The 21,191-nt window shown below is 42.4% G+C and overlaps 1 protein-coding gene across 2 annotated transcripts; it reads right to left on the bottom strand.

Annotated features, from left to right (window-relative positions):
• Window positions 1-1,065: 1,065 nt before the first annotated feature.
• Window positions 1,066-18,183, bottom strand: LOC101945229 (uncharacterized). 2 transcript variants are annotated; one of them, XR_006175513.2, is made up of 6 exons: window positions 17,803-18,183; window positions 16,796-17,399; window positions 9,963-10,501; window positions 8,475-8,541; window positions 3,505-5,341; window positions 1,066-2,735 (listed from the first exon to the last, which is right to left on the bottom strand). XR_006175513.2 is itself a non-coding variant. In XM_024101184.3 (5 exons), the coding sequence occupies exons 2-5, from the start codon at window positions 17,397-17,399 to the stop codon at window positions 3,822-3,824; spliced, it is 2,730 nt and encodes a 909-aa protein (XP_023956952.1). In that variant the 5' UTR covers window positions 17,803-18,183; the 3' UTR covers window positions 1,066-3,821. The 2 variants fall into 2 exon arrangements, 1 of the variants encoding a protein (XP_023956952.1); XM_024101184.3 differs by having other exon boundaries at window positions 1,066-5,341.
• Between the last annotated feature and the right edge of the window lie 3,008 nt (window positions 18,184-21,191).

The following is a 21,191-nucleotide window of genomic DNA, read 5'->3' as shown; positions in this document are numbered from 1 at the left end:
TAAAAAAAGAGAAAATAAGCAATTTTTCAGTAATAGTGTGCTGTGACACTTTTGTGTTTTTATGTCTGATTTTGTAAGCAAGTAGTTTTTAAGTGAGGTGAAACTTGGAGGTACGCAAGACAAATCAGACTCCTGAAAGGGGTACAGTAGTCTTGAAAGGGTGAGAGTCCCTGGGTTAGAGCACTCACCTGGGAGTGGAAGACTCCTGTTCAAATCCTCTCTCTCAGTCTAGCAAAGAGGGGAATTGAACCCCACATCCCAGGTGAGTGCTCTAACCACTAGGCTAACAGTTAGAAGATGGGCACCAACTCCTCCCTTCCCTTTTGGTGTTAAGTGAGGCAGATACCTAACTCATTTCCTCAAGAACTGATTTAGCAGCCTACTGCAAGTACAGTGGGTTCCTGCTCACAAATGGCTAAGCAGAGCTAGGTACCTAAGTCCGGGTAATAGGATGTTGCCTATCAGAGAGAGGCAGAACTTAGCACACCCTCTCGCCTCTGTATCTCCTATTGGCTTACTTGCGAGGCTCCCTGCCCAGCATGCTGGCTTTTGTGGGTTGCATTCTTAGGTGCCTCTCTCTCCCCATTCATTTTACAGGGAGCCTAGGTAGCTAACAAAAATTTTTTGGATCACAGTGTTGTTCCTGTCCTTTTTCTAGCATTCTAGAAATCAGGCACTGCAATGCTCAGCTTTGCAATGCTGAGGTCCCTTTGGGGATCCCACACCTATGACTTCATTTGTACTGGTCACTAGCTTAAAGTTGAGCACATGCATAGGTGCCTTGCTGTATCTGTGCCAGAGTACCCTGCACCTTGCAGGATCAAGCCCCTACCTATTCTTATAAATACAGATAAATACTCATGTTTCTTCTCTGAATTAATATTGTGGTAACAATGATTAAAATAAATTAATTTATTAAAAGCATTTATCAGCTTGATAACATCAATTACAAGTTTTTAACTATTCAGATAGCTAAATTTGCAAAAACCCCAAAACTCTGATGTCCCCTAGAAATACAGGCCTAACACAATTTAAATATCACAGGCAAGCAATGATGAGACAATGGTAAAACACCAATTTACTTCAGTGGGCTAGGATTTCACCCCATCATGGTAATAGGACATTAAGCAACATTCAAGTCAGTCTGTTTTATTTGTGTTAAATTTTCTTAATACATATTGTAATACAAACAATATTTTTAAATCAAGGTAATATTTGGAAACATGATACCTGATTAAAAAAACCCCATAAACTAAATGTAGTTTTCATAATGTACTGTATTCTGCATAAACACCAACAGAAAGCACAAAAACACAATATTAAATTAAAGTATACTTAAGATATCCTTCCAGGTTTGACACTAGAGAAATATAAAAACTTTGTAAAAGTAATAAAATATATTCAGATAAAATTTTTTACAGTTGCAAAATGTTTAGAACACACATTGAAGCAGAATGTCATTATACAGGAATGGCAGTCTGCTATAAACCAAATTATCTTTCCTATATATAAGGAGCATTAGAAAGTCTAAAGTATTTCCCTTCTGTAATGGACAAGTTTATTACAATGAACTACTGCATGTTACATACATACTGTAAAGTAGTAACCTACAGGGCTGCATATATGCATTAGAATAGGTTCTGTTTATCCATCTTTATCTGTATTGGCCAGATTCTGCCACCCTTGTTCATACTGCACAGTACCTTACATTGCAATTACCTGCACTGGAACTACTCACAGAGAAAAGTACCACTCTGTGTGAGCAAGGACTCCATGGCATTGGAGCAAAATGTTGTTTATAAATGGATTTTGCACTTGAAGTATCCAATGTACAGGATTCTGATATTAGAAAGAGTTAACATTACATTGATTTGATTAAAGGAGTTCAAGAATGGTCAACAAAAGTGGATAAAATAAACCAATTATAGGGAAAATATGCAATTTGGTTACATTTTGGGTACCATAACATTAACGTTCATTTTCACTATGCCCAATTCCTTTTGAATAATATTTGGTGTAGGATTACAGGGCACTGTTGGTGATCATGTCATACAGTACATGGTACTGGCTTCAGAGCACATATAAAAATATGGAGGCCCATAGTCTGCTCTTAGTTACACTGGTGTAAATCAAAAGTGATTCCTAGTTACTCCAGGCTTACGTTCGTGTAACCAAAGGCAAAATCTGGACTGAAATATAGATGTAGGGTATTTTTAGTGAGGAGGGCAAGGAAACAATTGGCTACAACCCACTTGAAAGTGAAATTTGCTGTAAATTATTGTTAAAGAAGTATTTGGAGAGACAGTGATCTGTCCTAATCTGCCTGCATCCTCTGAGATAACAAATAGTGAAAGAGAAGCAGTATTTGTGATGTTTAGTTTAACCACTTAGGAGCCAGACTTTGCATTCCGGCCATAGTGCATCCAAAACTGCCTTTGACTTGAAAGTTTTGGGATTGCTAGGAGTGCAGAATCAGGAGCATAGTGTAGTGAAGCACTTCTACTCTGAAAGCTTTTCCTTAGCCTTAATATTTATAATTCTCACTGGTACCTGCCTAGTGCCATTTCTAACCAATACATAAAACACATACAAAGTAAGCAATTACAGCATGTACATGATCTGTGCTGTAAAAAATTTCACTGAGTACATCCATATTAGGACACACAAGCAATTCCATAAATATTGTAATCCCATCCAAATACAGCATAGTCAAAATTTGAAGTTTGATGGAAGGCCTGGAAAAAGAGCAAACAAAAGTCAATGCTATTAATTACATTTTCTTATTAGAGCTGACTGAACATTTTCACCAAAAAGATGCATTTTTGTTTTAAATGTTTTTAAGCCAAAATTAAAAATAAAATAATAATTATTATTTTCTCAACAAATCATCGTGGAACAAATATTTATTTCAAAAAGTTTCATTTTGTTTCTTCTGAGATTGTTGTTGTTGTTGTTGTTGTTGTTGATTTGGGGGGGGGTTAAGAAGCTTTTTTGTGGGAGGTGTTTCCCCTGCTTCCTCTTTTTTATTCCCTCCACACACATTTTTTGGGGGGAAAGCAGCTTAAAAAAAAAAAAGTGAGAAAGAAAAAAGTGGAAGGAAACACCCATTCCCCCAAAGACACTTAAAACCATTTTTTTCCATTATAAATAACACTAAAATTGTCATTTACCTTACATTTTTGAGGGGCTGGGGAGGGGGGTGAAAATTACATTATATTTGTTGACCAACCCTCTTTTTTACATTCTAAGCATGAATGCTGAGCTGTTACTCTTTTGCCTTTAGTCTGAAGCATACTTTCTCTCTGCCTATATACGGGAAACACCGCTATGTCAGAGCCTGACAAGATGAGTTTGTAATACCTAAGGCAAGCGCATGTAGTCCTTGCATTACCCAGCTGTAGTAAGGGATAATGGCATTTGAAATCAGGCCTAGATTGTTTGGGTGTCTTTGCTCTTGCCAATTTCAGTACTTTTTTTTTTTTAATAGCATTTTATTCTATTTACCTTCCCTCATATTTTTGTAGGTCCTGCAAAATCTGAGTTCAAGAGAATGCTTTGTAAGAAGTAGAGCCTGAGCTGGAATCCTGACACTACGATCCAAGATGTCAACAGAGCAATCCCTTTCGAAAAGCAGAAACATTACTTTTGTTTAGATGATAATCCAACCAAAGATTATTTTTAAAATGTTTCCAGTGGTAAGAATATTTTAATGCAATGTTCTGTACATGTTCACACAATCTATGGTTCTGAACATACGTAGTATGACAAAATTCAAAACCCATTGAAAACTGTCCATTCAGGCTTACTTCACTCGAAAGTAACTAAGATGAAATCCATAAAATGGATATGCTGGTGCTATGTTCATGAGCGATCTGATTGATTCTTCCACGCACACAGTCAAGAGAAATGGATATCAATGTACCATTATGCACTTCGAAAGAAGAGCGGAGGGACACACTGGTCCATATACTTCCCTCAGGCATTTGACCTCCAATTTGCTGGCCAATTGCTGTGGGTTGCATCTGATCACTGATCAAATGATTTAGAGTCACTTTGAGTACATTACATGAGTGGATCAGCTTTAAATTAAAAACAATGCTAGCAACTCCCCTTTCAGTAAATCTGAAGTACTTTTGAGCAAGTTCTCCAGAAGAAACAAGCTGTATTTGTTTCTCACTGGCTGAGACCTGGGTGAAATCCAGTAATTTGTTTCTGACAGCTCCTGTAGGCAGTCGTGTAACAGAGACTGTGGCTGAGATGGCAGTGGAAACTGCAGATGGGATCCAGATGAGGCTAAGCATACTAATTCCAGAGCTGTCTCCAAAATATCGAACGTTACATTGAGCTGGAGAACGGATCTCAAAGCTAAGTAGATCTCCACTGTTGACTTTTGTGGCCCCAGAAGCAGATATTGATGTGTCTCTGTAATTTACACCAGATTTATACATGTTCATTAATTCTCGGTTAGTACCATTCCTATTCATATAAGAGACCAAGGAAAAGCCTTCACGAACACATGTATGGCCCATGGAATAGAGTGCTTGGTGAAAAACAAATTTTATGACACCTGTTTCAGTAAACTTTATAGCTCTGCCATCGTGAGATAAACTTAGCATGTAAGGGTCAGAAACGGAAATAACTTTAAAAGTAGGTCGATAATTAGTTTGGTAGTGCATTGCAGTTGACATCTGTGCACTCATAGCCACCGCACCTGTATCATGGGACAACCAAAACAAACTGAGTGGAGTATTGAGGTCAAAAATATTTAAGTCTTTACTTTGATTGCAGAATTGATTTGGACTCTTCAGAAAGAGAGAGAGAGTTTGGCTTGGTTCCACCTCTGCCGCGCTGCTTAAACTTGTGCTCTGAAAATATTTTCCTTCTGGTTGTTCGATACGAACACCACTCAGTTCACAGCCTTCCTCAGTGTCATTTAATTTCAAGGACAGCTGGAGAAAGTTTCTGCAGTTGTGCTTTACAGCAAAATTGAGGTCAGTCCACATCAAACCATGTTGCCTGAATACCAGGCTGTTATCTTCAACAGATACAACTTCACAGTGAAGCTTTCCCTTTATCTTCAAGTTTAAACCAGGGTAGACCTGAGAAGTGCCAGACTTTACTGAGGGTAAAATAATGTTTGCAGCCCACGATTCAGAAAGCTTGTTCTCGCTGGCTGCTGAACAAACAGTGTCAGTGACTGGGGAGCAAGAGAAAGCTACTATTCCGTCTTCACACTCTGAACAAGCCTGGCATTCCTGCATTTCTTTATTAAAGAAATATTCCTCTCCACACAGTCCCAAGGCTGCATCTTTTTCAGCAATTCCAAGGCATCGGAAGCCACCTGTTTGTAGGAAGTAGGCAGTTTTAGTCACAGGCACACCTTCTGAGCCATTTGACACTAACAAAGTAAAAGTAGGTTATTCAATATTGTCAGAGCACCCTTGATTCCAAGCATGGGTTAAACACTATCGCCTTGATACCTCACTGCATTCACGCTGCACCCAAACAGAGTGGGAAAGAGGAGCTGCAGGGATCCCAGCCCCCAGTGCACGTTAGGAAACTTAGGGGAGTGGGGAGCTGATGGGGGGCTGCCTGTCCACCATGGTTCCAGGCCCCCACCAGCTCGCTCCAACGGGCTGCTCTTTCTGCAAGCAGTGGACAAAGTAGGCGGCTGCCAAACAATGTTATAAGGGAGCATTGCGCAACTTTAAACAAGCATGTTCTCTAATAGATCAGCAACGTAACAATGAAACAACGTTAACCGGGACGACTTTAAGAGAGGAGTTACTGTACATTCATCCCTTCTAAAAGTGGTTTATATTGTAGAAAAGGATTTTTTTCTTAAATGTAGTTTGCTTCTGAACATTTTTTTAATATATATTTAAGCAAGTTTTTAGACTTTAGCTTTATAGTTTTTTGTGGGTGGGGTAAGGAGGGATGTCTACTGTTCTTCTCAGTTCACTGACGAGTCTTCAAATCTGCACACTGCATGACTAACCCTTAGATCAAGGCTGGATCATCTAAGAAGAAAGATAATCTACCTCTGATTCTTCTCTGAGCTTCTCCCCGCCCCCCGCCTCCCCAATCAAACACACACACGCACACTCTCTTTTGAGGTATTTCCTGAATTAAAGAATAAACATTAATTCCAGGGAGCCCTGTAGAAAATCTCTGCAGCACTAGGCCATGCAAGCTCCCTAGGAGCACAGATGCATAGCATAGACTGATCTATTGAGAGATCAGGACTGCTCGCTGCAGAAAGCGCACTCCCACTAAACAACGACAGCCATTTTACAATCCAGATTCTAGCAGAGCTCCTCAGTGGGTGGGTCAGAGCAATGGAGAATAGAAGGCTCCTCATTTCATGCACCTGTATCCTGACTTGCTCTCTTTTTCCCTTCACACTAGAGCTGTGCAGATCACAGGTGTTGGTGAAGCTGGAACCACCTTTGCGTGTAGTTCCATGGAGACTCCACATCCAACTCTCGACCTCACGTGTCAGAGCTAACTCCCATCCACCTTCCCCTCCCAAAGCAGAATCTGATTTCAATGTCCCCATGAACAAGTACATCGAGCTTGTATAAGCTAAGGGACTATATTGAACAAATATGAGCAGGCCCTGGAAATAGCAATCTTCCTTAACAATTAAAACAATTAAGTTACTGGGAGAAGGGAACTCTCCCTCCCCCATGGCTGAAATGGGGTGATTTACAGAGGATGGAGATTGTTGACCCAAATTGCTGCCAGTGATGCAGGGTAACCCCCTTCACCTTTGTATGGGCCATCATTCCATTGAGTGTTCCCTTCCTTTTGCCCCCATTGCTATGGAGTTTGGGTGGGAAGGCAATGGGAGTGCCAGAGAAAGGACAATCTTTAACCTGAAGGACCCTTCTAACCTCCTTGACTGACAGTCCAATAGCAGAACTCATAACCAGTGAAACACTGTATTCTGGCCATGTAGTTCCTTTCAATTCTTGCCTGGCTGACAGGCAAAAAAGAACCCTCCTTGCTGATTTAGCATGCTCATTGTGTCTGTGAACTTCATACTTGTGAGCCTGACTGCCACATTGATTGGGAAGGGGCCACTTAAGGTAGGTGTGTCAGGCCAAAGCTGGGGTGGAGAAGTTTAATAGAATTTGTGGTTCTGAGTCACTTTGGTGCTTTTGAAAATGCCATCCTAAGAAACTGGAGGTGAAAACTGGGGCTTCACGTCTCAATACTAGACAATATTATTGCTACAAGGCGCTTCACATACTGCAAAAGGGGGAGCTATATAACTACACAGATTACCGTATATACTCGATCATAAGCCGGTTCGTTTATAAGCCGACCCCCCAAGATGGAAAAATTTTATGACTCATTCTCATTCATAAGCCAACCCTATAATTCAGGGGTCAGCAAACTTTGACTCCCGGGCCATCAGGATAAGCCATTGGTGGGCCAAGATGGTTTGTTTACCTTGAGCGTCCGCAGGCACGGAGGTAAACCTAAGTAAACAAAGTGTCCCCGTGTGCCAGCTGCTTACCCTGATGGGCCGGGACAGCAACTAGTGAGGAAATGTTTTTTGTTTTTTTTGTTTTGGGGGAGGGGAAGCTGGGGGTCAGGGGAGTAACCCCTGTGACCACCCCCCACATGAACCCACCCCGAGCCCGGGACCCCCACACTCTCTCCATCCCATCCCTTTCCACCTTATCTGGGGAAGGCCAGGGGAGGATTTCTCTGGCCTGGCTGGAGCTGCTCTGGTGGGCTGGGCAGCGTGGCCACAGCCTGCTCTGACGAGCGGGGCCGAGCGGCACGGCTGCAACCTGCCAGTCCCGGAGCTGCAGCTGCTTCAGAGGCTGGGGGGAGAGCAGCGTGGCCAGAAGCGGAGAGACTCTGACCCCACCTCTTCCCTTCTGGCTGTGCTGGCTGTGCTGCCTCTCCTTGCTCCCTCCTTGTTGGGGGAAGGGGCTGTGTCCCACCTCTCCCTCTCTATACCCGTTCATAAGCTGACCCCTTTCTCGGGTGCTTCCCTTTTTTACTAAAAAAATTCGGCTTCTGAACGAGTATATGGGGTAGTTTAAAAAAAAAAAAAAAAAAAAAGATAAGCAACTGCAAGAGATAAATGACTCAATTAGCCTTCCATGCCAGTTGGCCAGCAGGGGTAATGCCATTGATTTCAATGGTGTTACTCCTAATTTACACCAATGCGAGAAGAGCGTCAGGCCCAAAGGCAGCATGGGAATTAAAAAGCCAAACAGAAGTAAGGAAAGCACCAGAGGCTGTGAAGAGTGTTATTCCTGAAGCAGCCTATTGGTCTCCTAAGATTAGTTTTCATTCTTACAGCCTACCTCTCTGTGCCGGGTGCCTTGGATTTTCATTGATTCCAGCATCCTAAGCACTTCAGGACCCAGCACCTAGCAGGACAGTGCTCTTAATTGCCTTCTTGTTCTGTCACTGAAGATGTGCTTAGTCACAGAAAGGTAGGAACTTACCTGGAGTATTCAGGCATTTTATTCTCTCACCACAAATGTTGGGAGATTCAATGCATTCGTCTCTGTCCTACAAATCACAAGAATCATATTCATTTCACTTTTAATGAAATGGCTAATATGGAAGCTTTACAACAGGAAAACACTTACCTGGAATGCCAAATGAAAAACATTTTAGTTCAATTATATAAAGCATCCAGTTAAACCAAGTCAGGTTTGTAAACTGACAGCCACTTAACTGTACTGGTTTTAATTATTTTGTAAAATAAACTTCTGAGGATTCAAATTCTCTCTCTCCCTGACCATATCTTCCTCTCTCACAATTCCCTACTCTGTCTCGCATTCCTTCTGTGTTCTCTGAGCCATTAGCCTCCAATTTCTGACACACTCTGTTCCATCCTCCCCCACTAGCCCCTTCTCCCTCCATGCTATTCCCCAATCTCAGCCCGTCTGAATGTCCATCATCTTTCCATCCCTCAGGTCCTCAAACAGTATCATTTTTCCATCTTCTTTTTCTCCTCTTTCCTCATATTGATGGTCTCACTGAATCATGTCATTTCTCCAGAACTCAACCATCCCTCTCTCTCTCTCACTCCAACCCCCACTAAAACTGTTGTCTGAGCTCTGATTATTTCTTGCCTTGATTATGGAAACCTCCTTCTCTCTGGCCATCCAGACATCCGTCACACCATCCTTTCCATATATCCAGAATGCTGTCACTACAGTCATTTACTCTGTACCTTGCATTGAGTGTTTCCACCCTCTTCTCAGTTTCCTCCCTTCGTTTCCTGTACCAGCTGCATTATCTTTAAACTCTCTCCATGCCTTCAAAGCCCTTTGTAACCTGACTCCTACTTACCTCTCTGCCTTGGTCTCCTTTCACAGACCTCCTCACCCACTTAAGCTCTGCCCAAGCTGCATGTCGAACAATCCAACCCATGTCCCTCTTCAGTTCTCAACACTGGGACTTTTCATGGCTGCTTATATGGCTGGAACCACCTCTGTGACCTGATGTTTCCACCCTCTTCTCCAAGTCCCTCCTTAAAATACATTTCCCTAAGGCCCATAAACCACAACCCAATACTGTAAGTTATTGGAAAAGAGATGCATATATAAATTGTGGAACTAACAAAACCCAAGCATATTTATCACTGTTCTCATGTCACCTCCTATGTTCGTACAACAGCTATTCAAAATTTTAAGCTCTCTGGGACAAGGGCCGTGTTTTCATATCTGTCTCTAAAATACCTAGTATGCTGCGGGTGTTAGAGACAATGAACTGCTGCTAAATACATTTCTTAAAGCAAATACCTTACTGTTAACACAGGTGAACCTAAGAATCCTAAACTTGGCACAGCATAAAGACCTTACACTCAGAGTAGGAGCTCTCTCCTTGCTCTCTCTGAATAGCCTCAGTCTCAGCATGATATCCTCTGTTTGCCTGACAAAATGCTTGATCTACTTATTAAAATACACAGAATAATATTTCACCTGGCAAATCCGATCGGCGTTTGCAGAACATTCAGACATTTGGAAAAAGCCAGCAGGGCACAAGGTGCATTTTTCACACTGTGATGGTGTCTTTTGAAAATTGCAAAATTCATCAGTTTTACAAAGGCCGCAGTCCAGCAAAGACTCCCCAACATCAATCACTTTTGCATCAACTTCTACTTTATGTACAGAGTATGACTTCTGGAGATGATTTCTGACCTGGTTCTGAAGTCCTTGAAGCTGAGCTTCAAAATAATGTTGAATATCCTCATGCAAACTCTGGAATGACATTTGTTTCACTGTGTCGAAAAGCATGCCATACTGGACTTTTATCAGATCCATTTGCTCATACATTTTTCTTTGTTGTTCAAGAATTTCTCGTTGCTGGCTAACTAACGTGCTCTGTTGTTCAGCAAGTTTTTGTTGCAAATCCACAATTATCTTCTGTTGGCTTTTTAACATTTCAACAAATTTCTCTTGGCCTTTTGCAAGCTGCAGTTGTAATATTAGTGCATCTTCAGATGGAACTTCATTTTCTCCTGAAATACAAACAGTCTATTACTTTTCCTGACAAAAAATAATTTTCCAGATTATATTATCTCCACAACGAAATTCAAAATTCCATCAGATCTTCTTTTAATTAAATGTGATTTAATAAAATATCACCCCTACTTTGAAGATTTAAATGTAATAAATAACTTTCTCACATATCTTTCCTATAAATAGTCCTTAGGGATGGTGTCCCTAGCATCTATTTGCCAGAAGCTCGGAATGGGTAATAAGGAATGGATCACTTGATGATTTTCTGTTCATTCCCTCTGGGGCACCTGGCATTGGCCACTGTCGGAAGACAGGATACTGGGCTATATGGATCTTTGGTCTCTATGTTTTTATGTCCTTAAATATATGAATCTTGACGCTTGTGTGCACAAGCAAAAATTAAAACCTCTTTAGATTTATCTTCATAATCAAATGATAATTGACTTTTTTTAAACTACCCTCTGAAGTGAAAACATTTATATTAGGGCAGTCAAGCTATTCAAAAATTAATCGCACTGTTAACCAATAGAATACCATTTATTGATATATTGAAAACATCCAAAAATATTTAAAATATACTGATTTCAATTACCACACAGAATACAACGTGTACAGTGCTCACTATATATTTATTTTTGATTACAAATATTTGCATAGTAAAAAAATAGTATTTTTCAATTCACCTAATGCAAATAATGTAGTGCAATCTCTTTATCATGAAAGTTGAACTTATAAATGTAGAATTATGTACAAAAACTAACTGTACTCAAAAATAAAATAATGTAAAACTTTAGAGCCTACAAATCCACTCAGTCCTACTTCTTGTTCAGCCAATTGCTCAGATAAATAAGTTTCAGAGAGTCCTGTGACACCTTTAAGACTAACAGATGTATTGGAGCATAAGCTTTCGTGGGTAAATGCCCACTTCGTCGGATGCAAGTTTGTTTACATTTGCAGGAGATAACACTGCCAGCTTCTTGTTTATAATGTCACCTGAAAGTGAGACAGGTGTTTGCATGGTACCGTTGTAGTAGCTGGCGTCGCAAGATATTTATGTGCCAGATGCGCTAAAGATTCATATGTCCCTTCATGCTTCAACTACCATTCCAGAGGACGTGCATCCATGCCGAGGATGGGTTCTGCTCGATAATGATCCAAAAGCAGTGTGGACCGACACATATTCATTTTCATCGTCTGAGTCAGACGCCACCAGCAGAAGATTGATTTTCTTTTTTGGTGGTTCGGTTCTGTAGTTTCCGCATCGCAGTGTTGCTCTTTTAAGACTTCTGAAAGCATGCTCCACACCTTGTCCCTCTCAGATTCTGGAAGGCACTTCAGATTCTTAAACATTGGGCCGAGTGCTCTAGCTATCTTTAGAAATCTCGCATTGGTATCTTCATAGCGTTTGGCAAATCTGCAGTGAAAGTGTTCTTAATATGAACAACATGTCACTGGGTCATCATCCGAGACTGCTATAACATGAAATATATGGCAGAATGCAGATAAAACAGAGCAGGAGGCATACAATTCTCCCCCAAAGAGTTCAGTCACAAATTTAATTAAACACATTTTTTTTTAAATGAGCGTCGTCAGCATGGAAGCATGTCCTCTGGAATGGTGGCCAAAGCATGAAGGGGCATACGACTGTTTAGCATATCTGGTATGTAAATATCTTGCAATGCCGGCTACAAAAGTGTCATGCGAATACCTGTTCTCACTTTCAGGTGACATTGTAAATAAGAAGATGGTAGCATTATGTCCCATAAATGTAAACAAACTTGTTTGTCTTAGCGATTGGCTGAACAAAAAGTAGGACTGAGTGGATTTGTAGGCTCTAAAGTTTTACATTGTTTTGTTTTTTGAGTGCAGTTATGTAACCAAAAAAAACCCAAAAACAACATTTGTAAGTTGCACTTTCACGATAAAGAGATTGCACTACAGTACTTGTATGAGGTGAATTGAAAAATACTATTTCTTTTGTTTATCATTTTTAAAGTGCAAATATTTGTAATAAAAAATAATAATATAAAGTGAGCACTGTACACTTTGTATTTTATTCTGTAACTGAAATATTTGAAAATGTAGAAAAACATCCAAAAATATTTAATACATTTCTATTGGTATTCTATTGTTTAACAGTGCAATTAAAAGTGCAATTATTCGCGATTAATTTTTTTAATCGTGATTACATTTTTTGAGTTAATCGCGAGAGTTTACTGCAATTGAGAGCCCTAATTTATATTAACAATAGAAAAAATAAGTAAGATTTTCTAATGCAATAATCCTCACTCTCTAGCCCTTCATGTCTAATAGTAGAATTTTAACTAATCTACTATGTTTTATATATTTATTAAAAAATACAAAACTTCTCTTCTCAATATCTTGTTTCAATACTCCCATACTCAAAAACTATGGGCCTGATCCCAAATACACTCACACACAAGTAACTTTATGCAAGTAGTCCCACTGAATGCAAAGCATGAGTGCAGGACCAATTCCTACATTGATAAATATGTGCATTGCTTTAATTCAATATAATGAGGCTGGTCAGTTTTATGAACCACATTTATAGCCATGCTTGCTAAAGCAGGGGGGGGAAATCAAGCCTCAGGCTTCAGGACATAAGTTCACCACCACTGAGGGGCAGGAAGGACTTTACCATCACCATGCAGAGCGCTGCTCTACGTGGACAGGTATAGTATGGAATTGTGTTAACATTACCTGGAAACATGAAGTGTCGAACACTGCAAGAGGCAGTGACTGGACTTTATTTATGGTTACTAGATTTTCTTATATTTCATTATTTTATTCCCTCATCACCATATATCAATCATTTTATTTTCATTTTTTCAGCACTCTTCCAAGTCTCAAGGTGCTTTACATGCACATAAAACTCTTAAGAAGAATTAAGCAGCTAGCATGCTGAGACCACAGCCTATCTTGCTGACCAATACTGTCTCATTGTTTCTTTGTATTCCCCGATCTGTCTCTATCTGTTGTCTCGACTTATACTTAGATTGTAAGCTCTGTGCGGTAGAGACCATCTTTTTGTTCTCTCTTTATACAGCACATATAAAATCTACCCATCACTATAATCCTCACATTAAACCTATCATATCCCTTCATTCCTCAGCCTACTGTCTTCACCAATGTCCAGGGAAGGAGGCCTGGTTTTTCCAGTATGTTCAAGAGGTTAACAAAATTCTAGAGGATCAAAGGGTATTAAAAACATCTTAAACTGCCCATGTTAGCCCAAAGAATCTCCTCATACACTCCCTGTAACACTCCAACCGACCAAGCCTCCCCAGAGATAATTCATAGTCCAAACAAATGCTTCACCAAAAATGTGCCCTAAAACTGCGGTTCTCAACCAGGGGTCCAGGGACATAAACCAGAGAGCAGAGTCAGCGTTAGACTCACTGGGTCCCAGGGCAGAAGGCCGAATTTCAAGCCCCGCTGCCTGGGGCTGAAGTCCATAGCAACTTAGCTTTGCGAGGGCCCCTGTGGCATGGAGTCCTGAGCAATTGCTCTGCTTGTTACCCCCTAACACCAGCCCTGGCTTATAATCTACTGAAAAACAATTGTTGTGGCACAGGTGGGCCACAGAATTTGTATAGCATGTTGGGGGAAGGGAGGGGGGTGTCTCAGAAAGAAAAAGGTTGATAACCCCTGCCCTAAAAATCAAGATTGGCAGTTCATCGGGATCTGATTGAGGGAGTGAATTCTATAGCTCAGGAGCTATTACCAAAAACATTTTGCCTGTGTGGCTGGAGCCGCTAAGGACTAAAGGGACTGAGGTGCTACAATGGTCAGCATTGTCATATTTAACTTTTAGGTATTATGCTGCCTAGTGGAATCCACAGCCCTGAGTTAGGTGCCAAGACTCCCTGTACAATGCATGGGGAGAGATAGGTGCCTAAGACTGGAATACACAGAAGCCAGCAAGCTAATCAGGGAGCTGCTGAAACTATAAGGTAGAAAATGCTGAGGAGGGAGACGGGGCTTAAGCCCTGCTCCACTCAGAATTAACAGCCACAAACCTTCTCCTGGTGTTAGGCACAGGGACTTGAATCTGGGTTCAAGTTCCAGTTCAACTCATCCAGAGCAGGGATTTGGGTCTGCAATATCCCTAACCACCAAGTTACCAGCTATTCTGGGGTGGAGTTCACTCGGTCTCTCCTGTTGCAGATGTTCCACTGTGCATAAATAATTACATATTCACTGGGCCAGAGCAAGACTGACTATAGCCTGAGGGTTAGGATACCCACCTAGGAATTGGGAGACCACATTCAAGTCCCATTCTCTGAATCAGAAAGAGCAGAAACTTGAACCTGGATATCCCAGAGGAGTACCCTAATCACCTTATTATTCTGAGGTAGGAGGCTATCTCCCTGGGTGTGACCAGGAATGCTATCGTGGACCTGACAATATTTCATTGAAACTGATACTGGAACTACTGGCAGGAATGTTTCAATAAACTGGAATATTTTGCTGAAAAATCTACAACAAACTATATTGTTTATGCACTTAGCTGGTATAAATGGGTCCTGAGAAACCCTCCAGGCCACATTTTCTTCTCACTTACTACGGTTTTACATGAGTATGAGTCAAATTACTTGAGTGGAGTTGCTCTTGATTTTACACCAGTATGAGTGGAGAAGAATCAGGCCCTTTGCTTTTATCCTGGGAAACACAATTTTGACCCTTTGTGCCCTCCCTTCTCATGACAGTGACGGTTGCTATAATCCAGTCAAAACCAGTGCTATCGCAGGATGCATGTGTGTAATAAGTGATCATACCCTTTCTTCCCACCAGATGTAATTGAAATAGACCTAAACTCTGCCCCATCACTACACTTTATGCTTGGTACTGCTAGTGAACAACATTAGGACAACAGAAAGTATAATTAAGCTCTTAATGGATGAGAAGTTTGTATTTAAAATAGGATTCTCAAACTGTTGCATCTTTACATAGGTCAAAGAGGTTTGCTGAAATATCCTTTTTTCCAGTCAAATTAAGACTCCCCCTTGAGCAGTTGGTGTCAAGATATGATTTCAATATGTGCCTATGAATAAGGGGGTTCCACCGCTCAAGACTGCTTTTAATCATAATATGTCCAATAAGAATGCCCAGAAATTGTTCAGATGCATTTCCAAAAATTTACTATCCTAGTCTCAGCCCTTTGAGCTTGACACACAAAATTCCTAATTTCCATTACTCTTGACAAAAAAAATGTAATAAAAATAAACCACTCTCCCCTATTTTTAGATCCTTCAGGTGAGACATTAACCAAGGTCCTTATTATTTTGTGGCCATTAGAGACCCCATGACGCTTTTTAATGCGGGAGAGATACAAGCCCAGAGATCCTGGACTGATTCTAAATTGCATTCTGCTGGCCTAAATTTGCCCTGCCGTTTCAATTGGATATAGCCTACTTCACCTTCATACTAAGATGCTGTCCACCATTTAAAAAACTGACAAATTCCACCTTAGAAGTGGTTGACTTTTCATGATGGTGTTTTAAATAATATTATTGTAAAGTGCTCCTGGAATCCTTCCACTCTCTAAATGAGTTATCAATTATTATTAGTTTGTCAATGTCCGTAGGATTCTGGTGGGCAACAGTAACTGTGCCCGATTACCAAGTCATTCCTTCGGGATGCAGATGTATTTCCATCCTACTCAAAGCCTGTTTGGCCTTGCTGGAAATTACAGACATCAGAAATACCAGATTGCGAAGCTAAATAGAAAACGTTTACACTTGGTAAAAAAAAATGTGATCTCCTATTGTGTCAGGCTTCCTCATCTGCTCCTTTGTTGCTTCCCTTATTTGAGTGTGGGAAGTGGGGAAAGAGACATAGTTCCTGCCCCGCTTTTAAAGACGAGGGCCACAAATTTGGGCCCAAATTTTCAAGTGGCCATGAATTTGGGGCATCCAGCCCCACACACTTTGGGCCTGAATTCCAGAGGTGCTGAGGATCTTCAGCTCCCTATTGACTTCAAGTGGAGATGACTTCTGAAATTCAGGCCCTAGGTGTCTCAGGTCTGGCACCTCTAAGGGGCACTTAAGAAAATGCAAAGCTTGGCCCTGATTAGCTGAGAGGTAGGGTGCCAAATGCTGGGTGTTGGAGACAGGCACTTGGGCTCACAGCCTTCCCCAGGGCAAGTCCCTGGACTGGTGGCACTCCCTACCTCCTCAGCATGGGGGCAGCAGCCAGTGCACAGTACACACCCCCGGGGCTGGCTCTCCCAGCTCAAACCCTGCCCGCCTCGCTCTGAAGCCAGCACCCACCTGGTTTGAGGTCGCAGGTGAGCTGCACGCCCAGCTCCGAGGCCGGGTAGGCGAAGTCTTCCGCGAGGAACTGGGCGGCTCGCTCTGCCTCTCGGAGCAGGGCGGGCTCCGGGCAGGGCTCTCCCTGCTGGGCGCACTGAGCCCTGCTGCCCGGCCGGGACCTGTGGCGGAGCCGCAGGGGCAATTTGCATTCAACGCCTTTGCAGTCCCGGCTGGTGCCGTTGGGGGCCCGGGCGGCGCAGTCCCCTCCCAGGCAGGTCTCCCCGGCGCCCCTAGCGGCCGGGGCAGGGAGCTCCGGGCTGAGCTCGGCCGTGCTCCTGGAGGGGAAGGCGGGGAGAGGGGCAGCGTGCGGGGCGCTCGGCGCCTGCTTGCCGCGGGCGGGCGTGACGGTGTGAGGGAAGGAGCGGGACGGGCGGCTGGCTCTGCCCGAGCAGCGGGGCCCCAGGCACTGCTGTCTGGGCGGATCTCGATCACCGCCGCCGTCGCCACACAGGGTGCCCCGGCAGCCGGCAGCGCCGCTGCCTCCTCCCCCTTCCCCCAGCAGCGAGAGGCAAACACCCAGCCAGCAGCAGCAGCGAGCCCACCGCAGCATCTCCAGCCGCATCTGCAAGAGAAAGCGTGAGACAGCGAGGGGTCAGGGAGAGCAGCCCCGCGCACCGCACAGGGGCTCCCTAGCTCCCGGTGCCTGTACCCCACTCTCCTCTCCGCGCCCGGGCGCCATGCCCAGCAGTGTTTTGCCTTGCAGCAGGCGCACCCTACTGGCAGAGTGCACGTTCCCCCCGTACTCCCTCGCTACTAGATAGGTCGGGTCACGTTTGCACCCTGAAGGGCTCTTCCAGAGCCCGGTTCTCTGCACTCTCCACCCCTGGCTGCAGAGAGCTGCAGCTTCCCTCCCCACTCATTCCGATTTTCTGTACGTCCACCCGCCTGTCTCAAACCCCGGGCAAACTCTTTCCAAAGTGGGGCTTGGCTGGTTAGATGGGCCCGTGAGTAGTCAGCTGCTTTACCTAAGAGACGGCGCGGAGCTGCACTTGAGAAGGCCACGCTCTCTGGAGCTGGGCGGCTTGCAAGGGCCAGGTAGGGAGCAGAGGAGTTTCCTTCCCCAGTAGTGGGGACTGACCTCTGCAAGCCTGGAAGAATGTTAATGTAGAGTGAAGTCATTCCTTAGACTTCATTAGCATCCAATTTCCCAAGCACCTCCCTTTAACTCTTGCGACTCCAGCGCCCTGGTCTCGGGGGGGAAGATTCCTCATAAAAAAAGATTACACCGAGTAAAGTTTTTATTCCGTGAGGACTTGCATACGCCGATATCATGAAGACAACAGGAATAAACATCCGCACTTCACCTAAAACAAAGCAAAAGGCAGGGCTCGCAGAGCGGATAAATGCTGGAAGACTGCGATTGTGACCTCAGGGGCTAGCCAACGAGGGACGTTTATTCAAGATTAAAGGCGACCTTTAGCTAACCTAGAAGCTGGGGGGCGGGAGGAGAGGGGGAAAAGAATGGGTTTCACTTTAAACCAGTGGTAGTGCGAGAGTTGAAGCCTGGCGCTCTCTAGTTGAAACTCTACGCCCCTGATACTTCTGATCATAGCAAGACACCTAAGGAGGTGTGAGGAGCAGTGGTACGTTTCAAGTGCTCCATGAATAACTCACTACGTTAGGCTCCAAACTCACAAATCTCATCTCTTCCAGATGTTTATAGGAGGAAAAACAGCACATTTTCTTTCAAAGGGTGGGTCCACTTTGTCCATTTTGTTATTGGATTTGGCCATCATAAAGGTACACTGAGCTATAGTGAGTAAAATCATACCTGTAAGCAAAAAAATACAACCCAAATATATATATTAACTCATTGTCTCCAATCTTCTCCCCCACAACGCAATACTTTTATATTAACAGAGGTATAGTCTCTTCAAAATTAAATAGAAGAGAAGAAAGGGCTGGCTAGAGTCATGCATTTTTCTCCATTTTTTGTGACGTTTGAAAGTTTATGTTCCAAATTTCAGTTCTGTGCAGTCACTCTGGCTGATCTGGTGTTGCGCCTTCTGAAGGAAAACCATAGAACAATGCCCTACACACAATGGGCCTAATTCAACTCCAGTGACTTCACTGGGAATAGAGTCAAGCTTAACATTAACACAGGGAAGGCTAGCAGCCTGTTAAAAGGGCTGTTCTAGAACAAAAGGCTGTAATCATAACAAGCAATGTTATTCTAGAAAACCAAATATTGCACACAATTGATCATGGTCTGTAAGTACCTACAGTAGAGGACTCCTAACCATGGGCTCTTGTTATGCCTTTGTCTGCTAAAAGCTGAAGCTAGAAAAATTCAAACTAGGTGCAAATTTTTAAATGAGGGTAATTAGCCATTGAAACAATTTGACAATGCAGTGGATTCTCCCCTCACTTAAAGTCTTCAAATCAAAATTGGATGGCTTTCTGGAAGATATGCTCAAGTTTAAGCAGGCATTAGAAGTTTGATGCAAGAGGTCAGATTAGATTATTATCCGAAGAAGTGGGCTGTAGTCCACGAAAGCTTATGCTCTAATAAATTTGTTAGTCTCTAAGGTGCCACAAGTCCTCCTGTTCTTCTTTTTGCGGATACAGACTAACACGGCTGCTACTCTGAAACTATTATTATAATGGTCCCTTCTATCCTTAAAAGATGTATAAAACGTTGGCACATTGAAATCAACAGCAAAACTCCCACTCGTTTCATTTGGGCCAGGATTTCCCTCTATGAATATTTGCAACATATGTTTTATATGTTCATTTTGTCCTGCAACATACACGTTGTTTCTGATATGCTCTTTCCTTTGTTAATGCTCTTTTCCAGTCTGCTTTTTTTTAAAAACCTTGGACACTAGTATTCCATGTAACTCAATATACATTTCCATCAACAGCTTTTTCTAGGTCTTATTTACTCTGGATTTTAAAAAATCCAACACAATAAGGTATGATCCAATTGCTATGTATCTGGTAGCATAGGGATTGTGGTCCTCCAAAGTATAGGGCTGATCTTGCAGCCTTTAATGATCCCATCTCCCATAGGCAGTTTGCATAGGAAAACTGCAAGACAGAATTCAAAGTGCTCAAAGTCACCAGTGTACATCTCCAGTGACCTCTGATGATGGCTTGCAGGGAATTTGCAAGTTCTCAAAATAATTCCACCTGCATGCAATAGTGCACACACATGACCAGGGCAAATTCTGCTCTTGGGTCACACCAATGTAAATCTAGAGCAGCTCCACTGAAGTTAATGGAGTTACTCAAGATTTATGCTGAAATAAATGAGTGTAAAATTTGGCCCCAAATTTTTATCTGTGCAATGTAGTTTTATAGGTTGTACTGTGATCTTTGGAAGGATAAGTATCATGTTCCTAGGAGATACTGTGCAAATGAGATTGTGTGATATTAATTCAAGGAGTATTAGGGCTTGCGTTAAGCCTCTGCGAATGGCAGATGAGACATGGCTGTTATTTTCAGGAGTCGGAGCAGGCTCAGAGTGAGCTGACTGGTCTAATCAACATGCCGTGTGTTCACATCTGACAAAAAGGATTCCTGATGCACCTACTTAGCAGTATCGTGTGCCCAAAGCTGTATCACTTCTTCCAAGTCCAGTGAAATTCAATGCAATATTTTCAGAAAAAATGGGGTTAATAAACAGGCCAGAACAGATGCTCTGCAGTTAAGAAATGCTTGCTTCATTTAAAACAGTAGTAAAAGCTTTCATTGCATTGCTATGCATCCTGTATATGCAGTGTCATTGTAGCCATGTCTACCATATTACCACCTCACCTACTTTGTCTCTCTAATATCCTGTTGACCCTGATACATAAGATACTGTGTATATCCAGGTTTCAGAGTAGCAGCCGTGTTAGTTTGTATCCGCACAAGGAAGAACAGGAGTACTTGTGGCACCTTAGAGACTAACAAATTTATTAGAGCATAAGCTTTCGTGGACTACAGCCCACTTCTTCGGATGCATATAGAATGGAACATATATTGAGGAGATATATATACACACATACAGAGAGCATAAACAGGTGGGAGTTGTCTTACCAACTCTGAGAGGCCAATTAATTAAGAGAAAAAAAAAAAACTTTTGAAGTGATAATCAAGCTAGCCCAGCACAGACAGTTTGATAAGAAGTGTGAGAATACTTACAAGGGGAGATAGATTCAATGTTTGTAATGGCTCAGCCATTCCCAGTCCTTATTCAAACCGGAGTTGATTGTGTCTAGTTTGCATATCAATTCTAGCTCAGCAGTCTCTCGTTGGACTCTGTTTTTGAAGTTTTTCTGTTGTAATATAGCCACCCGCAGGTCTGTCACTGAATGACCAGACAGGTTAAAGTGTTCTCCCACTGGTTTTTGAGTATTTTGATTCCTGA

Source organism: Chrysemys picta, chromosome 2 (genome assembly GCF_011386835.1).
Source record: "Chrysemys picta bellii isolate R12L10 chromosome 2, ASM1138683v2, whole genome shotgun sequence".
Lineage (NCBI taxonomy): Eukaryota > Metazoa > Chordata > Testudines > Emydidae > Chrysemys > Chrysemys picta.
The sequence above is the reverse complement of the archived record's forward strand: the minus strand, read 5'-3'. Positions and strand labels throughout refer to the sequence as shown.

Excerpts from the sequence above, each read along its gene's own strand:
- LOC101945229 (XM_024101184.3), bottom strand. The coding sequence starts at position 17,399 with ATGCGGCTGGAGATGCTGCGGTGGGCTCGCTGCTGCTGCTGGCTGGGT. Across the intron at positions 8,542-9,962 it reads ACGCCGATCGGATTTGCCAG|GACAGAGACGAATGCATTGA; the intron begins GTGAAATATTAT and ends TGTGATTTGTAG. Across the intron at positions 5,342-8,474 it reads AAAATGCCTGAATACTCCAG|GTGGCTTCCGATGCCTTGGA; the intron begins GTAAGTTCCTAC and ends TCCTACAAACAG.